The sequence below is a fragment of the Halyomorpha halys genome, unplaced genomic scaffold, assembly GCF_000696795.3.
Source record: "Halyomorpha halys isolate HHAL.00 unplaced genomic scaffold, Hhal_1.1 Scaffold567.1, whole genome shotgun sequence".
NCBI lineage: Eukaryota > Metazoa > Arthropoda > Insecta > Hemiptera > Pentatomidae > Halyomorpha > Halyomorpha halys.
In genome coordinates this window covers 451,562-469,050 of record NW_027109033.1, presented here as the reverse complement: position 1 = coordinate 469,050, position 17,489 = coordinate 451,562, and the positions used below count along the sequence as shown (strand labels likewise).

The following is a 17,489-nucleotide window of genomic DNA, read 5'->3' as shown; positions in this document are numbered from 1 at the left end:
ACCGAGATGTATTTTTATAAATCAAAATTTTTTATTGAACAGGTAGAAATTAACATTTTGTAAATTCATTGGGTCGAACATCATGATAACTATGATGATAAGCATCATAAACTACTTTATAGTAAATGAAATTAGCTTTAATTTGGGTGTTAATAAACATTTGTACGTCGAATGATTTTTGATATATAGATTCCTCAAAATAAATTTGCTAGCTGCTGCTTTTTTTTGCTGTGCATTTTTTATGAAACGTTGCTTTTTATAAAGCTATATCTTGAGAACTGTTGAACGTAAGTAGCTCTATTAAGACTCATATTTTAGTATTTGACTGATGCCCTCTCAAATTTTCTGGTGTGTTGGTAATTTTGAAGATATCCAGCTCTGAAAGAAATACTTATTTTTTAATATTCTGAAACAGCCGCCATTTTTTATTCCTCCTAACTATACCCTGCACACTTATAAATTTTGACTAGTAATCATATATAACTTTTATTAAAGTAATAAAAAATTGGGGAGAAAAACTGCCTTTTTTTTCATCCTAGCTCTTTTAATATATGTTCCGTGGATATTGAAGTCCGTGTTGAAATCTATTAAGCCCAATTAAAGTCGTCTCTATTCGCCGACTTATCTCTACCAGAGTTCTTAAACGTATTACTTGTTTTATTGACTTTTATTAAAGTTTAAGAATTTAACTTGAGATTCGTCACTTCTCCATGAAATTATCTTTCACTTGATACCTTATATGTCAAAATACATCGCCCCTGAGAGCTAGAAAAGTGATCTATAGTACCATAATATATATATTTAAGAACTCATATTGTAAAATTGTTGACATTATGTAGTTTATAAGGTTTTACCTATTCGTTTTGATTAGTATTTAATAAAACTTTATTTAATTGATAGATATTACAATCTGCCACACTATTGTGGGTAATAGGTGATAGTGTTGAATGATCACATTCATACTAAAATAAAATAAAATAAGAAGGAACATAAATAAATAAATAAAATAAATTAAAAAAAGTACATAAAAGTAAATAAAATGTCTCTTAAAATATATACAAATAGAAGGATAACGAAAACGAACATAATTAAACTATGTCTATGAAAAAAAAAATAATCTCTAGTCACATTTACACTCTTATATACAATATTTACATAATCGACCTGAGGATCCCTGAGCTAATTCCATCCCCCACGAGGGGTAGAGCAGAGCTCAAAAGATCCCAGCGCATCCCTCTCGCCGCATCACTGGTAATGAGCCACTGGAGGCTGAGCAAGTGCGCTGAAGCCGCAAACACTCAACTTGAGTGGAGAATCTGACCATTTCCAGAACTCTGGCCACTGCTGTTTCAACCTTCTAGGTGGGCTGTAGGGATGGGTGGAACTAGATAAGGTTTGAACCAAAGGATTAGGATGATTGGAAAGGTTTATATGGAATTTTGAGAATTTGGTTGGTATGAGGTCAAGGACAAAAGGGATATGAAGGTGTAGTGTTCTGTTGGAAACGTAGTAGGGTGCATTAGCTATGGTTCTAAGGATTTTGGATTAAAAGGATTGGGTACGTTTGATGTTCGACGGTTTAGCTGTTCCCCAAAGTTCAAGCCCGTAGGTCCAGATGGGTTGGAGTATAGTCTTATAAATTAGTAAGTATATAATAAAAAAGAATATATATATATATGATGTTTTTGACCTAATAACTGAATGAGTTTATTGCATAGCTCTAATTGAAAATTTTAATAATTAAAGTACAATAATATGAACGAAATCACCCATGAACTAAAGAGAGCAACAGGGAGAGCCGACTGTAATCAATCCCCCCCCCCTCCTGTTTGTCCTACTAAATGCCATTTCGGGTTCCACAATATTTGCTTTTGGGCTTCGGCGGCCTGATCTGCTTTCCATTCTCGCCGAAATGATTCCAAACGAAACGTCAATATTCCATCCAGAAGCAATCACGGTTTCACTCATTTCCAGTTTAAGCTCTCATTCCAGCCCACCAGTCGTTTTTCCTCAGGAATATTGACTGAGTCTTGACTTTGCGAATCATTTTTTATAATGCACTATTTTAAAAAGATAAGTCAATATTGCATCTTTCGTGTAACGAATTAATTATAGAATTATGTACGATGGTAGTTCAACTTGAGGGTCTGTTGCTCAGAAGAAGAAAAGATTATTGTCTATTTATGTATGCATAACTTATGTCTCCATAATACACTGTTATCATTAGATGAAATATTGTTCATGTGCCGTATCAATAGTACAACTATGCAAGTCATAACAGATTCTTAATATTAAAAGTAGACTTTAAGGATTAAAGAAACTTAATAATTTATAATTATGAGAGATAGTTGACCGTGGATGACTTATACGAGGAGAAAATGGTTGGGGGTGCGGTCAAAATGAAACACAAATAAGTTGATGTAACTTAATTGTGCCAACGTTTCGGCTAGAGTTTCTAGCCTTCATCAGGGCTAAGAACAGATGAATATAGAAAATAGAAAAGAAAATATAAACCGAATGACATAAAGTAAATAATTTTTCAGATTGGAATTTAATAAAATAAAGTGATGAGAGAAGTGGAAAATAAAATTTATACATAGGTAATTGAATAAGTAGGTAAAATAACATAATTAAGGAAATAAAATAAAAATGAAGTTATATAATCCAAAGAAATATGAATATATTAGTTTATTGATAATTTAAAAATTAAAATTATGGAAAGAAAAATAAATTTGAGAGAATAAAATATATGTTACAAATGTAATATGTAACCTTATTATAGATAAAGAGGAAAAATATAAGTAAAGTTTAACAAACGAAATGAATAGAAAAAAAATTTTTTTCTTATTCAATTAACTATGTATACATTTTATTTTTCACTTCTCTCATCACTTTATTTTATTAATTCCATTCTGCAAAATTATTCACTTTATGTCATTCTGTTTATATTTTATTTTCATTGGATGTTATCTTGTTCTGTTCTTAGCCCGGATGAAGGCTTGAAAAGTTACATTAACTTATTTGTGTTTTATTTTGACCGCACCCCCTACAATCTTCTCCTCGTATTAATAATTTATAGTAAATAAATTGTAGGTACAATGTACGTGACTTTTTTTTTCAAATAATAAAAATTATCCAAATAGTCCCAACCTTTATTAAAACATATTACATGTCCAAAGTTTTGGCCATCATAAAGGACAATATAATAAAATAACAGCTTTAATTATAACTTATTACTAACAGTACCAAAACATTATTAATTATATTTGCATTGCTTATTTTGAGTATTACAGCCTCACATTGGTTTATAAAACTTTGCAGGCTGTTATTATCCATTTAGCATATAAATTTGCACCACATGCATCAGAAAACATTAATAATATACTTGATTTTAAGTCAGATACAAGAATTTTGCACAGCATTATGCAGAGATCGTTTGCAAAATTAGTCTGTGATGAATATATTTGAATTGTAGATAGTAAAATACAAAAATTGTGAAGGATAGAAATTATTATTTAATGTTATAGTGATAAATATTGGTAAATAAAAATATAAAATGGTGCAAATTAATTGGTAAAGAAATATATAGCCTGCAAAGTTTTACAAAACAATATGGGGCTGAGATACTAAAATTAAGGTATGCAAACTGTAATTAATAATAAGTTATAAATAAGGCTGCTATTTTGCTAGATTGTCCTAGATGATGGCCGAAACGTTGGACATGTAATATGATTTAATAAAGAATGTTGAGAATATGTAGATAATTTTTTTTAATTATTTGAATAAAACTACCAGAGTCGAACAAGATAATAAAAATATATATAAAGAAAATAAATACATTGAAATAAAAGTAATTAATATAAAAAGTAAAAAAAATGACAAGTGATAAATATAATGTATAGAAATTCTAATTAATAATGTTTTGATACTGTTAATAATAATTTATAATTAGAGCTGTTATTTTGTTGGATCGTTCTTGTCGATTGCCCGATGATCGGCCGAGACTTGGAACATAAAATATGTTTTAATAAAGAAGGATAATTTTTGTTATTAATAAAACTGAACAAGATAATCAAAATTTTTATAAAGTAATTATTTTTATTTCATATGTTAAATTTCAATTTTCTTCTATTTATTTCCTTAAACATTTCAATTTCTTTCCTTGTTTGCTTAAATTAATGGCATTATTTAAAATAGGATCAGAGATTTATTTTTGTTTTTTATAAAATCGTACGTCCCAACAACCGTTGTGTAATTTTTAAGTGCTTAAGTAAGTATTATTTCAACTTCAAATTAATGAATATTTTTGAATATTGGAACATACCGCTCTCGTCTTCGGAAAATAAGTTGAGCTTGAATTTTGCAAAAAAATTTCTCCTTGGTTAAACGTCATTCTAGTTAGTTCAAAATCACCCTTCCTTACTATACAATACTATACTTCAGCAACACGCCTTCGATCAGTACCTAACATGGAATAGCTATATCTCAAATAACCCGCAAAAAAAAATCGATCTTTAAACAGTTCCTGATAGTACAAGAGCCCAAGAGGATAAAAAAGGCAGTTCTCACCCCAATTGTTGATTACTTTAATGAAAACTATGTGTAATTACTAGTCAAAATTGATGAGTCTGCAAAGTATAGATAGGAATAAAAAAAGGCGGCTGTTTGAAAGCGATAAAAAAATTTAATTTTTCATTCGCAGCTCTATATCTTAAAAAGTAGGAACAACACAAGAAAACCTAAGAGATCATCATTTAAAGATGAGCAAATTTCCTAAAATATGAGCCTTAAAAGAGTTATTTAGGTTAAATAGTTTTCGAGATATAGCTTTTTAAAAAGCAACATTTCATAAAAATGTTGGTGGACTACTGAAAGATTTATTTTAAAAAAATCTATATTTCAAATACCATTTGACGTATTAGCACTCAAATTAAAGCTAGTTTAATGAGCTATAAAGAAGTTTATGATGTTTATCTTCGTACGAGTAATAGGTTTCACGAAATTTGCTAATATAAATAGATTTATAGTTGTTCGGACAAATTTTGCCAAAATTATATTAATATGTGAATATCATAAAAACTACTACCTCTACGAAGGTAAGTGTTATAAACTACTTCATAGTAAGTTAAATTTTCTTTATTTTAAGTGTTGGCAAACAAATGTGCGTCTTATGAATTTGGAGATATATTTTTCAAAAATCCAACAATTTATACGAACAACTAGAAATTAACATTTTGTGAGTTTATTTTGTCAAATATAATAAAAACTTCTACTCCCACAAAGATAAACATAATTAACTATTTTGTAGTAAATTTAACTAGCTTTAATTTGAGTGCTAATAGACATTTGTAAGTCACATAGTTCCTGAGATATAGATTAGAAATTTTGCTTTTTAAAAAGCTATATCTCGAGAACTATTGGACGTAAATAGCTATTTTGAGGATATTTCAGCAAATGTACTCTTCTTTAAATAATTTTCTCTTAGGTTTTCTAGTGTTGTTGGTAGTTTTTAAGATATAGAGCTCCGTATGAAAAATTAGTGTTTTTTAATTTTTTGAAACAGTCGCCATTTTTTATTCCCTCTACCTATACTTGGCAGAGTCATTAATTTTGACTAGTAATTATACATAGTTTTTATTAAAGTTATCAAAAATTGGCGTGAGATAACTGCCTTTTTTTCTTCCCGGCTCTTGTACTATAAAGATCCCGTGATTCATTTCCCCGCAGTACCGCAGTAGTTCTCTTCTAATATCATAATTCCTCCACTTTCACATACCTTGTATTTACTCATTACCTGTTCCAAAAGCATATACTATAGCATATACTATAGCATATACTATAGCATATACTATTCAAACCTGTGACGTAGATACCCAGGGGCCCCTGATCCAGAAGTAATGAGGCCTGGAGGGGGTTGACGGCCGATTGTCTCATAGAGAGAATCCTGTTGAAGGGGATTTGTGCCGGAGTGAATCCGCTTATGGCTGACGTTTCGCTAACAAGGGAGCTCGTAGCATCAGCTATCTCTATACCTCCCGCTCCATTGCCTTCATCAGATCTCTCGTCCCCTTTCTTTTAGCTCGTTAGCCGAATTAATTAATCCGGCCAACGGTATCCGATGCCACCATTCATTATTATGACCGTGACTTCATTATCCCTCTGATTATTAAATGCTCGAGGCTAAGCGTACCAGTCGATTTTATCATAATTAAAATGTTTTATTTCTCTTAAAGTTTTTATTTTTAATTACTTGTTGCAAGGCTCAAAAACTCTTATGTCATAAAGTTTTTATATTTGAATTACACCAATCGCTCTTTCTCTTAATAGTACAAGTGCGCCAGAGAAGAAAAAAGTCAGTTATTTCACCATAATTTTTCATTACTGTAATTACTTATTTATATTTCTAGTCAAAATCGATGAGTATGCCCAGTATAGTTAGGGGGATAAAAATGGCGCCCATTTCAGAACGCAGAAAACAATTCGGAGCTCCATATCGAATCCATAGTGAATTTATTGACGAAGATAAACGTCATAAACTACTTTACTTTAGTACATTAAACTAGATATTTGAGTGTTAATAGACACATGTACGTCTCATGGTATCTGAAAGAAAGATTTCTTGCAATAAATTCACTAACTACTAATTTTTGAGTATATATTTCATGAAATATTGTTTTTTAAAAATTGTTCCTGGGGAATTATTTAATGTAAACAGCTCTATTAGAGCTCATGTTTTAGCAAATTTACTTTACTTTAAGTTCTCTTACGTTTTCTAGCGTTGTTGGTAGTTTTGAAGATATAGAGCTCTGAATGAAATTTTTTTTTTTAATGCTTGAAGAAGTTTGTCGGGGGGTGCGGTCAGCAGAGAACAACATTAATAAACAAAACCATATTTATTTATTTTATGCCGACGTTTCGACCTGAGTTTCAGGTCTTCATCAGGGCTATAGAACAATTTTTTCTTTTAACAATTTCGAAACGGTAGCAATTTTTTATTCTCCCTACATATACTTGGCAGACTGATAAATTTTGACTTGTAATTATACATAGTATTCATTAAAGTAATAAAACATTGGGGTTAAATAACTGACTTTTTTCTCCTCTTGGGCTCTTTTAATATTACTACCATATTTGCTTGATGGGCCTCATAATGTAGCAATATATTTTAACAATTTTTTTATAAATTTATTTTTGTAATTTACAATTGTCTTCATGTGAAAAATAAAGTGTGTTGAGTTATAATGACATTAAAACTTGAGATAAAACAATCCATTGGTAGAACTCCATTAAAATGTCTACATTAGAAGTAACCAAGGATGTATTTATCGATATAAATAGATAGTTTCCTATGGATAAGCTAGATTCGGTTATATCCATATATCTAATATATGGAGTATTAAGGTCCTTATGAATGATTTTATTTGTGACAAAGGAAGAAGCAATGAGGATTTTACGAAGGATTTTGAATTGTAAGGATTGGATACGAGAGGAATCCGTTGGTAGGAACCCCAGAGCTCAACTCCGTAGGCTTTACATAGTCATGTAAATCAGTCTTTTGTAAATAATTGGAAGCGTTTGTCTAGCAAGTGTTGTTATCTTCGGAGGCTACATTCAGTTTCCTATCTTTTCAGTCTTAAATGAGGATTCCTAGATAGTCATTTTTTAAAAAGATGCAGCCCTAGACAGCGGTTCTGTTCGACAGGGATAAGTGGAGTATTCTTATATACACTTTATTTAATAATACTTCACCAATGTATATTATTAAATATTTTACAGAGCAGGAAATCATAGGTTTACGACTAAGGGTAAAGATGATTTGATGGGAATGGAAATTCTCTGTTTGATTGAGATAAGTGGCATGCGAAAGGATCCGTAGTTTTATATTGAATTATTTATTTATTGCTAATTACAACTGTACATTATAATACATTTAGTAAATTTGATCTCAGTTAAAATGGAGTGTTATAGGCCTGTAGTTAAACTACCCATTCGTAGCACTCTAATGACGTTTTACATTAGCAGGTCTCGTGGCCATCTTCTTTTCAGGCGCCTCAGAGGATTGTCAGGAATGGAAGAGGAAGCAAAGTTAGAAACTAGTGGGTTTGGGAGTTTGTAAATGAAGGAATGATGTCTGGTTCGGGCTAGATCAGTTATATATGGAGCATTATGGTCTTTATGTATGATTTTATTTTTGACAAAGTAAAGAGCATTGAGGATTTTGGATTGGCTACGAGAGGAATTCGATGATTTGGTGGAGCCCCAAAGCTCAACTTCGTATATTCAGATTGACCTTTCAGACAGTCATGTTAATCACTCTTGTGTAATGAATTGGAAGTTTTGACCGTTTGTCTAATAAGTGCTAGAATAGTCGAAATTGACGTGCAGTTTCCCGTCTTTTCAGTCTTGTTAGAACGAAATTAAAACAATTTGATTTACTTTTAAAAAATGATAATGTGGGGATTTAGTCTCTTGCAAATGATATCTCTAACTATTTTTATTCAAGCTTTTATCTATTGAATAATTGTAAATAATAAATATAAAATTATGAAATAATATATATATATAAGAAATAATAATATAAAATATGTAATTGAAGAATGAAAGTAACAGAAAAAAACAATCAATAAATATACATAAAATGTATTGTTAAAATAATTTAATAATATATTGAAAAGAAAAAAACAATTTCATTAATTGATATGCAGGGTATTCTGTATAAATCGACTCAAATGCTTCTCACCTCACAATGATTTAATTTTTTCGTATATTTTTTTTTTGTTTCACTGAAATATTTAATATCAATTATTAATTAATAAAAAAAAATGCTAAATTGATCAAATGTAGAACTAGCAGCAATTCATCTTGGTCAACACGCCCTGTTACCAAGCTTGCTTCCATGGTTAAAATGCATACTATGCTCGAAGGAGCGCAAGCTGCCCGGGTTCTAAATATTCATTAAAAGGTACTTACGAAGGGAGCTGCCGACAGCAAAAATGTAAATGATGGTTAAACAGGAGTAGGAGATAGAGGCGGGACCAATGCGGACTCTATGCTAATATAGAGTTTAATTTCCTTCGACCCCGTGTTTGCTCTCAGCAAACAGTTCCTTATTGCTCCGATACTTAGCGGCAGGGTTACCCCAAGGCTACCGTTCCCGCCCCCTCTTATATACTGTCCAAATCCCTTCCTAATCCTCCGGTTGATATTTTTGGAAAATAAGTTTTTTTCTTCATATATTTTGTTTGTATAAAGTAGGTTTGTATATAGTAAGTAATATGTATATTTCGCAATGTATAAGACGCAAAAAAAAGTACTTTTTAATCATTTATAACCATAAAAAATTATGGTTTTAATTGCTCAACTGACTAGCGATTGCAATCTAAAATACTGAGCCAACTATGAGGATTTATAATAGTATAAAATTAGTAGGAAAAACATTTTTGACAGATGCATACATATAACTAGTAAGTGGTCACATTACGAGTATTTTAGTGCAAGAGAGAATATTTATATATCACATCGTCCCTCTAGCAACTGTAATCGTAATAGTACAAGAGCCAGGAAGAAAAAAAGGTTATCTCACCCCAATTTTTGATTACTTTAATGAAAACTAGGTATAATTACTAATCAAAACTGATGGGTCTCCGAAGTATAGGTAGGGGGAATAAAAAATGGCGGCTGTTAAAATTAACTAGCTTTACTTTGAGTGCTGACAGACATCTGCACGTCCTATGGTTTCAGAAATAATGATTTTCATAAATCAAGCTTATCATCTAAACAACTATGAATCAATTTTATGTAAATACCATGAAAACCGCATTCTAAGACTGAATCTGCAAAACGACTGCCCAAGCTTCCAATCATTCACAAGAGACTGATTTACATATGATAGGGCTACGTAGTTGAGCTACCATCGGAATCCTCTTCCGAAAAAAGGCAGTTATTTCACCCCAATGTTTCATTACTTCAATGAAAACTAGATATAATTACTAATCAAAACTGATGAGTCTGCCAAGTATAGGTAGGGGGGATAAAAAATGGGGTCTGTTTCAAAACCTTAAAAATAATTACTTTTTCATTCGGAACTCCATATCTTTACAACTAACAACAACAATAGAAAACCTAATAGAACATCATTTAAAATAGTAAATTTGCTAAAATATGAGCCCTAAAGAGCAATTTACGTCCAATAGTTCCCGTAATACAGTTTTTTAAATACCAATAATTCATGAAACATATACTGAAAAATTAGTAGTTAGTGAATTTATTGTGAGAAATCATATCAGGAACCATTAAACGTACAGATGCCTGTTAACGCTAAAAGCCAGTTCAATGTGCTATAAAGGAGTTTATGACGTTCATCTTCATAGGAGTAGTAATGTTTATGATATGTTCCTAAATGAATTCATAAAATTTTGATATATAGTTTTTCGGACACATTTTTTAATTCATGAAAAACTATCTCTCAGTTACCATAAAATGTACAGATGTCTGCGGGAAATCAAATTACAGAAAGTTTACTGTACTATATATTAGTTTATAACGTTTATCTTCGTGGTGTAGGAGTTTTTATGACATTTACATATGAATATGAATTATGTATATAAAAATTTGTCCGAACAACTGCTAATCAATTAATTTTAGCAAATATCATGAAAACTACTATTCCTACGAAAATAAATGTCATAAACTATATTACATAAGCTAGCTTTAATTTGAGTGCCAATAGACATCTGTATACATACAGATACAAACATGATACATCATGGTTTCGGAGATAAAGATTTCCCACAATAAATTCATTAATTACTGATTTTTTATTATATATTTCTGGAATTATTCTTTTTTAAAAACTGTACCTCGGGAACCACTGAACGTAAACAGCTAATATTTTATCAGATTTACTCAACAATAAATGGTGCTCTATAAATTTGGTATATCATTATAATTAATGGGTGTAGGTAGTTTTGAAGATATGGATGAATTCTTTTTTTTTTTTTTTATTGTTCTGTAACAGCTGCCTTGTTTTATTCCTTTTAACTATACTTGACGGCTATCTTAAAGTTTCCTCTTCCCATTTTAAGCAAATATTTCAAATATGATTTAGGACTGTCGCTCCCGTGGGGGGGGAGGGGGGGAGGTTTCGTGGGTCGGGTTCGGCTGGGAAGGCTTATACGTAGCTTTCATTCAAATAATAAAAAAAATCTTGATTAATTGAAAATAATAAGATTATGATACTCATTCGACGCATAATTTAATGTTCTTTGATTTGTGTTATTGTAACATTTTCACTAAAATACACTATTTAGGATATATAGGCGAAAAGCCAAAAGAAAAATCTAAAATTTTGTTATTTTTTACCAAATTTAACTAATTAGCTTCATAGTAAACATTTATACACAACAATATAATTAAGTACCGCCAGATTGTGTTTCCGTGTCATTTTAGTACTCATAAGTACAGCAAGTACTATATGCTTGTTTTTGGAAAAAAAAAAAAAAAAATTGTATCATCTTTGTGTTTTTAATGGTTTATTACAAGCTACTTGACCTCATTAATTCAATTTATGACACTCATTGGACATATAACTTAATACTATTTATTTTTTCATCCTTTATGTTTTACCTAAGGAATCACTATTTAGAAGTTGCAGTTGAAAAAAAAACAACAACACTTAATTAGATAATTAATTAAACTAATTAACCAATTATTAAGAGCTTTAGGACCGCTATAAATGCGTTTTAACGTTTAGTGTCTTAGGAATTGATTTATAAATTTGGGTGGCATGATTCACGAGTTGGATTTTATGCATGGCTCTTCTACTAGAAGTATTGACTGTGATAAACTTGATATCCGTTATAGTACAAGAGCCGAAGAGGAGAACAAAGGCAGTTATCTCATCCCAATTTTTTATTACTTTAATGAAAACTATGTATAATTCTATGTATAAAGAAATCAGCTTTGAACAGGTAGGTGGTCTTGATTTGTTCTTTGCTCATTTATTATCATTATTATTATTTTTATTTATATTTGTTCTTTCAAGACGTTTATTTAATCTTTAATTTTTTTTTCTCGTATTGTTTTTTGTTTTACGTACTTTTTTAACTGTACATTTTATGTATTTTAAAAAAATTTTTACTCTTGCCATTGTTACTTATTTTTTATTCTTATCATTGTTTATTCAAGTTTATTTTATACTGATACTATTTTATGTTTTCCTTCCTTTTATTTATATGTAATTTCTTATCACTTTATTTTTACATAATATTTATCCTTGCTTAAATTATATTACAAACGTCGGACATTAAAATAGTTTTAAACTATTTTTTCTTTTTTTGACCGCAACCATCTTCTTATATTTAAATTTTTACGGTCAACTATATATAGATATATATTATTAATTACAATTTGCTTAATTCAATTTTAGTATCACAGCCTCACATTTATTTATAGAAATTTGCTGGTTATTATGGCCAGGTCATTAATTATATGTCAAACACACCCTATTTTTTTTTTTAAACTTTAAATTTTCAATGAATCCACACTATCACTTGTATATGATAGTGATAGTGTGCATTAATTGAAAATAAAAGTTTTAAAAAAATAGGATCTGTTTGACTTATAATTAATGACCTGGGCAGAATAGCCTGCAAAATAATTTTTAAATTTTGATGTGAGGTGAGAATTTATATTTGAAGATTGTCCTTGAGAATGGCCCAAACGTTGGACTATTGATGTAATTAAAAGTGTTGAGACTTAACAAGGACACAATTTGATTTATTTAATAAATAAATACCAGTCTCAAGAAATTGAATAAATTATATCCATATTATTAATGTTTTTCAACATATAAATGGCTTCAAATATTTTCCTTTGAAAAGTATCATTTTAATTAGTATTAATTGTTATTAAAATAAAAACTTTTTTATTGGATACATGCTGCGGTAATGCTGTTTTATTTGTGTCCTTTTCCTTAATTTTTATGTCATTACTGTGCTGAAACATTGTCTCACCCAATAATTGCTTGGCTTCACCTACATCTAGCTGGAAAATTTAAACACGGAATTTCATATTTATTTATCTTCTAATTATATTTTGTCCTTTTTTTTACTATAATATTTTTTTTTTGTTGCTAGATATTTTATTAAAATATAGATAAGTTAAAATAAAGAAACAAAAAATAAATTTATTAGTTAAGAAATACATTTTCACTTATTGGTTGTGTTTTATAGGTATGTTTAAAATATGTTAAATTTACTTGGTTATACCAGCTTGCAAAATTTTATAAATATATATGAGGCAGTGATACTAAAATTAAGGTATGCAAAATATAATTAATAATGGTTTTGATACTGTTAATATTAAGTTATAATTAAAGCTTTTATTTTATTACATTGTCTTTGATGACGGCATGACCGGCTGAAACGTTGGACATGTATGTTTTAATAAAGAAGGTTGCAAAACTTTGAATAATTTTGATTATTATTAATAAAATCACAACTCTCAAACAAGATAATAAAAATATTTATATTGTATTTTTATATTTGTGACAATGATATGTTATCATTAGCAGTACAACCCTTATAAGGAGAAAACTCTATGTAATTATAGATAGATGTTTAATTAAAAACCCGATGATGGGGTGACAACCCCGAAACGTTGTTATGGTTTATTAATGATATAAAATAAATAATTAAAACAAGGAAGAGTACTTTCATTCATAAGTTCTAATTAGATACGAAACTTTTCCAGTAGAAGATATAACTTTAAGAATATATTTAAAATTAAATTTTTTTTTTTTTTTTTAGTATTTTTTGTACTAAATGATTATAAAGTGACAGGTATTCTAGTAATTGTTGAATCACATTAGGTTTAACTTATGTTAGAATCAATACTTTTAATTCTAAAGAACAGTTAGTTCGGCATATGATACATTTAAAGTTTTTGTGTCCGTTTTTTTTATTTATTGCATTATTTTGGTTTTCAGAGTTATAATGACTTCTAATATAAATTCTGGTTCCTGATTTATAATTTAAAAATGAATCCCGACTGAAAAAGATACAAAAATAATAAAGTTGTTCATAATATATACGAATATATATAATTTATATCTCCTGTTTTAATTTGTTTTATTTGATACGGTTTGTGCCGTTTGGTGCAAATTGTAGAGCTCTAAACCACTGCCAAGTTTGTTATAGATTGTTTGAGTGCTATTTCTGTTAGTTAGATTTTTTAAAATAAATCGCAAAATGTTGGACTATAAAATTTTATTTTCCGATTTTTTTTCGAAAATTTGTATTTAGTGATACTAAATTTCTTGAGGTACTAAATACGAATATCAACTTTGTTTCATTACTAAAAAAATTTCTATCACACTTTCATGGGTCAGCCGTTCTAAATTGTTTTAATATAGTACTAATATTTTAGCACAATGGGTGTATATATGACAATATCATAGATTATCAAATTTTCGCAAGAAAAAATCAACTAAATTCAAAGGTTTAAAGATAATGAAACCCCATAATTTTCAAGTAGAAAGAAGTATATTTTTAAATAAAAATTTCTGTTTCACTCCTTAATGTATTTCGATTTATGTTACCAAACCATACTTTATTATAATTTTTAAAAGTTAATTTTGACTAAATACAGTAATTTATATCAAACTATCAATAGTTTTCATTAAATATAATAGATCCTAAAATATAGCAATAGCAAAGCATTGCCGGGTCAGATAGTTTTATTATAATTGATAAATAATATTAAAATTATATAAAATATTATATGCTAATATATTTGTGACATATCCGAAATATTTGACGTAGAGACGATGTAATGATTTCCCAGGGGCTGGCGGCCGGGACCAGGAGAACGCTCGAGTTCTGCGCAATAGTCTATTCGCTGCGCCGCGGCCAGATCGAACCAGCCTTCCTGTATTTGCTCTATATATATTCAAAATTCCTTCTTACACTTATATCAAAATATATATCTAGAAAAAAAAAATTAAATTTCTATATTCATATTAAAAAAACAATAACATTAATATGAACCATATCTTTTGATTATTTAAGATATTAATTTTTAAAATGTAACTAGCAATTTATAAAATATTTTAAATTGATTCACCGAGCTCAAGCTAAATTTTAAATTTTGGGCAATAGTTAGTTTTTTATATTTATTTCATGTTATGTTTTCGAATATAAAAAAGGTATAAACTATTCAAGAAAAGATTCCCAATTTATTTAAATAATATGTGATAATTTTTCTTAGTTGAGTTTAAATTTTTTTAAATATATAGGAATAGAATATGATTCTTGAATATTTAATGATTTGCAAATCGATTGCTTTAAAAACTTTTATTAAAACAAAAAAAAAAATTTAAATATAAAGCAAGAATATATATTCCTGTTTCCTTAAAATTAAATTTATATATTTTGTAAAGAGAATTTTCATTAACCCATTTTACTCTATATTTAGAACTTGATTGGCGCATGCGCTTTAACTGACAGTTTGTTACTGAATAATTAGTGTCTCAAAATTACTTAATAAATTGACTGATCTTTTCCTTTGTGGTCTCAATTAAGCAGAAGATTTTTTTTTTTTTTATATAGTATCTTCATTTTTTGTTCTATTTTAATTTATCAGTACTTATATAATATAAAGTAATTACGATATTTGAAAGTACCAAGTATTAATTAAAAAATAATATTAATTAATATTCCTGACTATCTTCAGTCAATTAGTATTATATTATAAACGTTAAATTTACAATTTTTTATTGTATGTAAAATATTTTACCACTAATTATAATATAAGTATTGAAAAGTTACACCCTCATGTAATTACTATAGTATTAATTATTTGAAAATTGTATATATTTCAATATCTAATTTAGATTTTGATAATTAATTATATTGAATAATTAATTAATACGTCCATATGCTGCATCTGAATTTAATATTTATGAACTGTGTCATAAACGATTAAAAAGATACTAATTCACTTAATTTTATACATTATTAATTATTGCCGTTTAAAATGGTACTTTTAAGTCCAATAAAATCAACAATACAATTTTTATGTAATTTAAATAAAAAATATTAAAGACATGATGTCTCATACATTGGTTTGCAATATAAATGTATAATTTTCTCTCTCTACTTTGATTAATTTATTATTATTATTATTTTAATGTATAAAAATGATATTTATAATTTTTTTCGGTTGAAGTACCAAGTGTCTTTTTTGATAATTACAAAACATTAAATTTAGTTGGAGTGTATCCAAGTATTAATTAACATTATTTATTAAATATTTATAGACAAAAATGTGAACCTAATTTGTTCTAAAGTATCGCTTAGTGTATGTACCATAAAGAAAAAATTTAATGTTTTTTTTTAAATTTATGTATAGTAACAAATTTATTTTTATTTTTTTGTAATCATGAGTTATCATAGTTTATGCGACGATATAAGATTTTTTTATTTACTTAATGGTTAAAAAATAATTACGTACCTTTAAAAATCGAACTATTAAAAATAAATGATGTTATTAATTTATGAAAATAAGTTACCTTGTGAGGAGTGATAGGATCTTAGCCTTGACAAGAGACCACACCTCGGGAGGCCCTGGCATGTCGGTGGCTGGGGCCGGACTAACGGTCACGCCCATGGAACCGCCTCCCCCCCACCACCGCCCTCTCTACCCCCTCCCATTGTTTGTATTTTTGGATAATGTACAATATCAATATCCCCCCGCCTACAACCTTCTGGCTTTAAATAGAACCAAGGCTTTATAACTTTTTCTATTATTAAAACTGATGGTGTTTGGAACGTGCTAAATCAAAGAGTTACGAAAAACAATTTTTTTTTAATATCATTTAAAAACTACTGAGAAATTTAAAAATAGGAACTTCATAGATAATTGAGAATTTATGAATTAGTTTTTTTTTTTTTTTGTTTTTTTTAAGGTAAAAAGAAACCTTTGAGTTTAAACATTCAGAGACGTTTTTGACCAAGCAGTCCAAGAGTCCAAAAGAAAAAAAACGTGTTATTTCACCAAATTTTTTATCACTTCAATTTGTATTTTCTGATAATATATATTTATATTTATTTGTATATTTCGATAATGGAGATTTGGCACTTTATTAGTGTATTTTGATAACATACAATATACTCCCCTCATCCCGCACTACATCCTTCTGGCTATAAATAAAATCATGGCTTTATATTTTTTTTGTATTATGAAAAATGATGAATGAAAAGTTTATATAGTCCAGATTCCAAAACGATGACTCTACCAACCATAATGAGGAGTAATAAAAATTTAGTTTCAAAAGTTACAAAAAAATCATTTTTTAGTTCTTTCAAGTAAAACATAAGTTGAAGATCTTAATAGAAACTTGAAAATTTAAGTATTAGTTTTTAAATTTTTTTTTTAGAAACAAAGAAACCTTTGAGCTCAAACAATCAGATCCATTTTTGACGAAATAG

The 17,489-nt window shown here is 28.6% G+C and overlaps 1 protein-coding gene across 1 annotated transcript in view; it reads right to left on the bottom strand.

Annotated features, from left to right (window-relative positions):
- LOC106684287 (Vesicular glutamate transporter) overlaps positions 1-16,637 on the bottom strand; it is a 137,003-nt gene extending 120,366 nt beyond the window's left edge. The window contains exon 1 of the mRNA XM_014426271.2: positions 16,571-16,637. Within this exon, the coding sequence (XP_014281757.1) occupies positions 16,571-16,632 (62 nt within the window). The 5' untranslated portion in view covers positions 16,633-16,637. The remainder of the gene's footprint in view (positions 1-16,570) is intronic.
- Between the last annotated feature and the right edge of the window lie 852 nt (positions 16,638-17,489).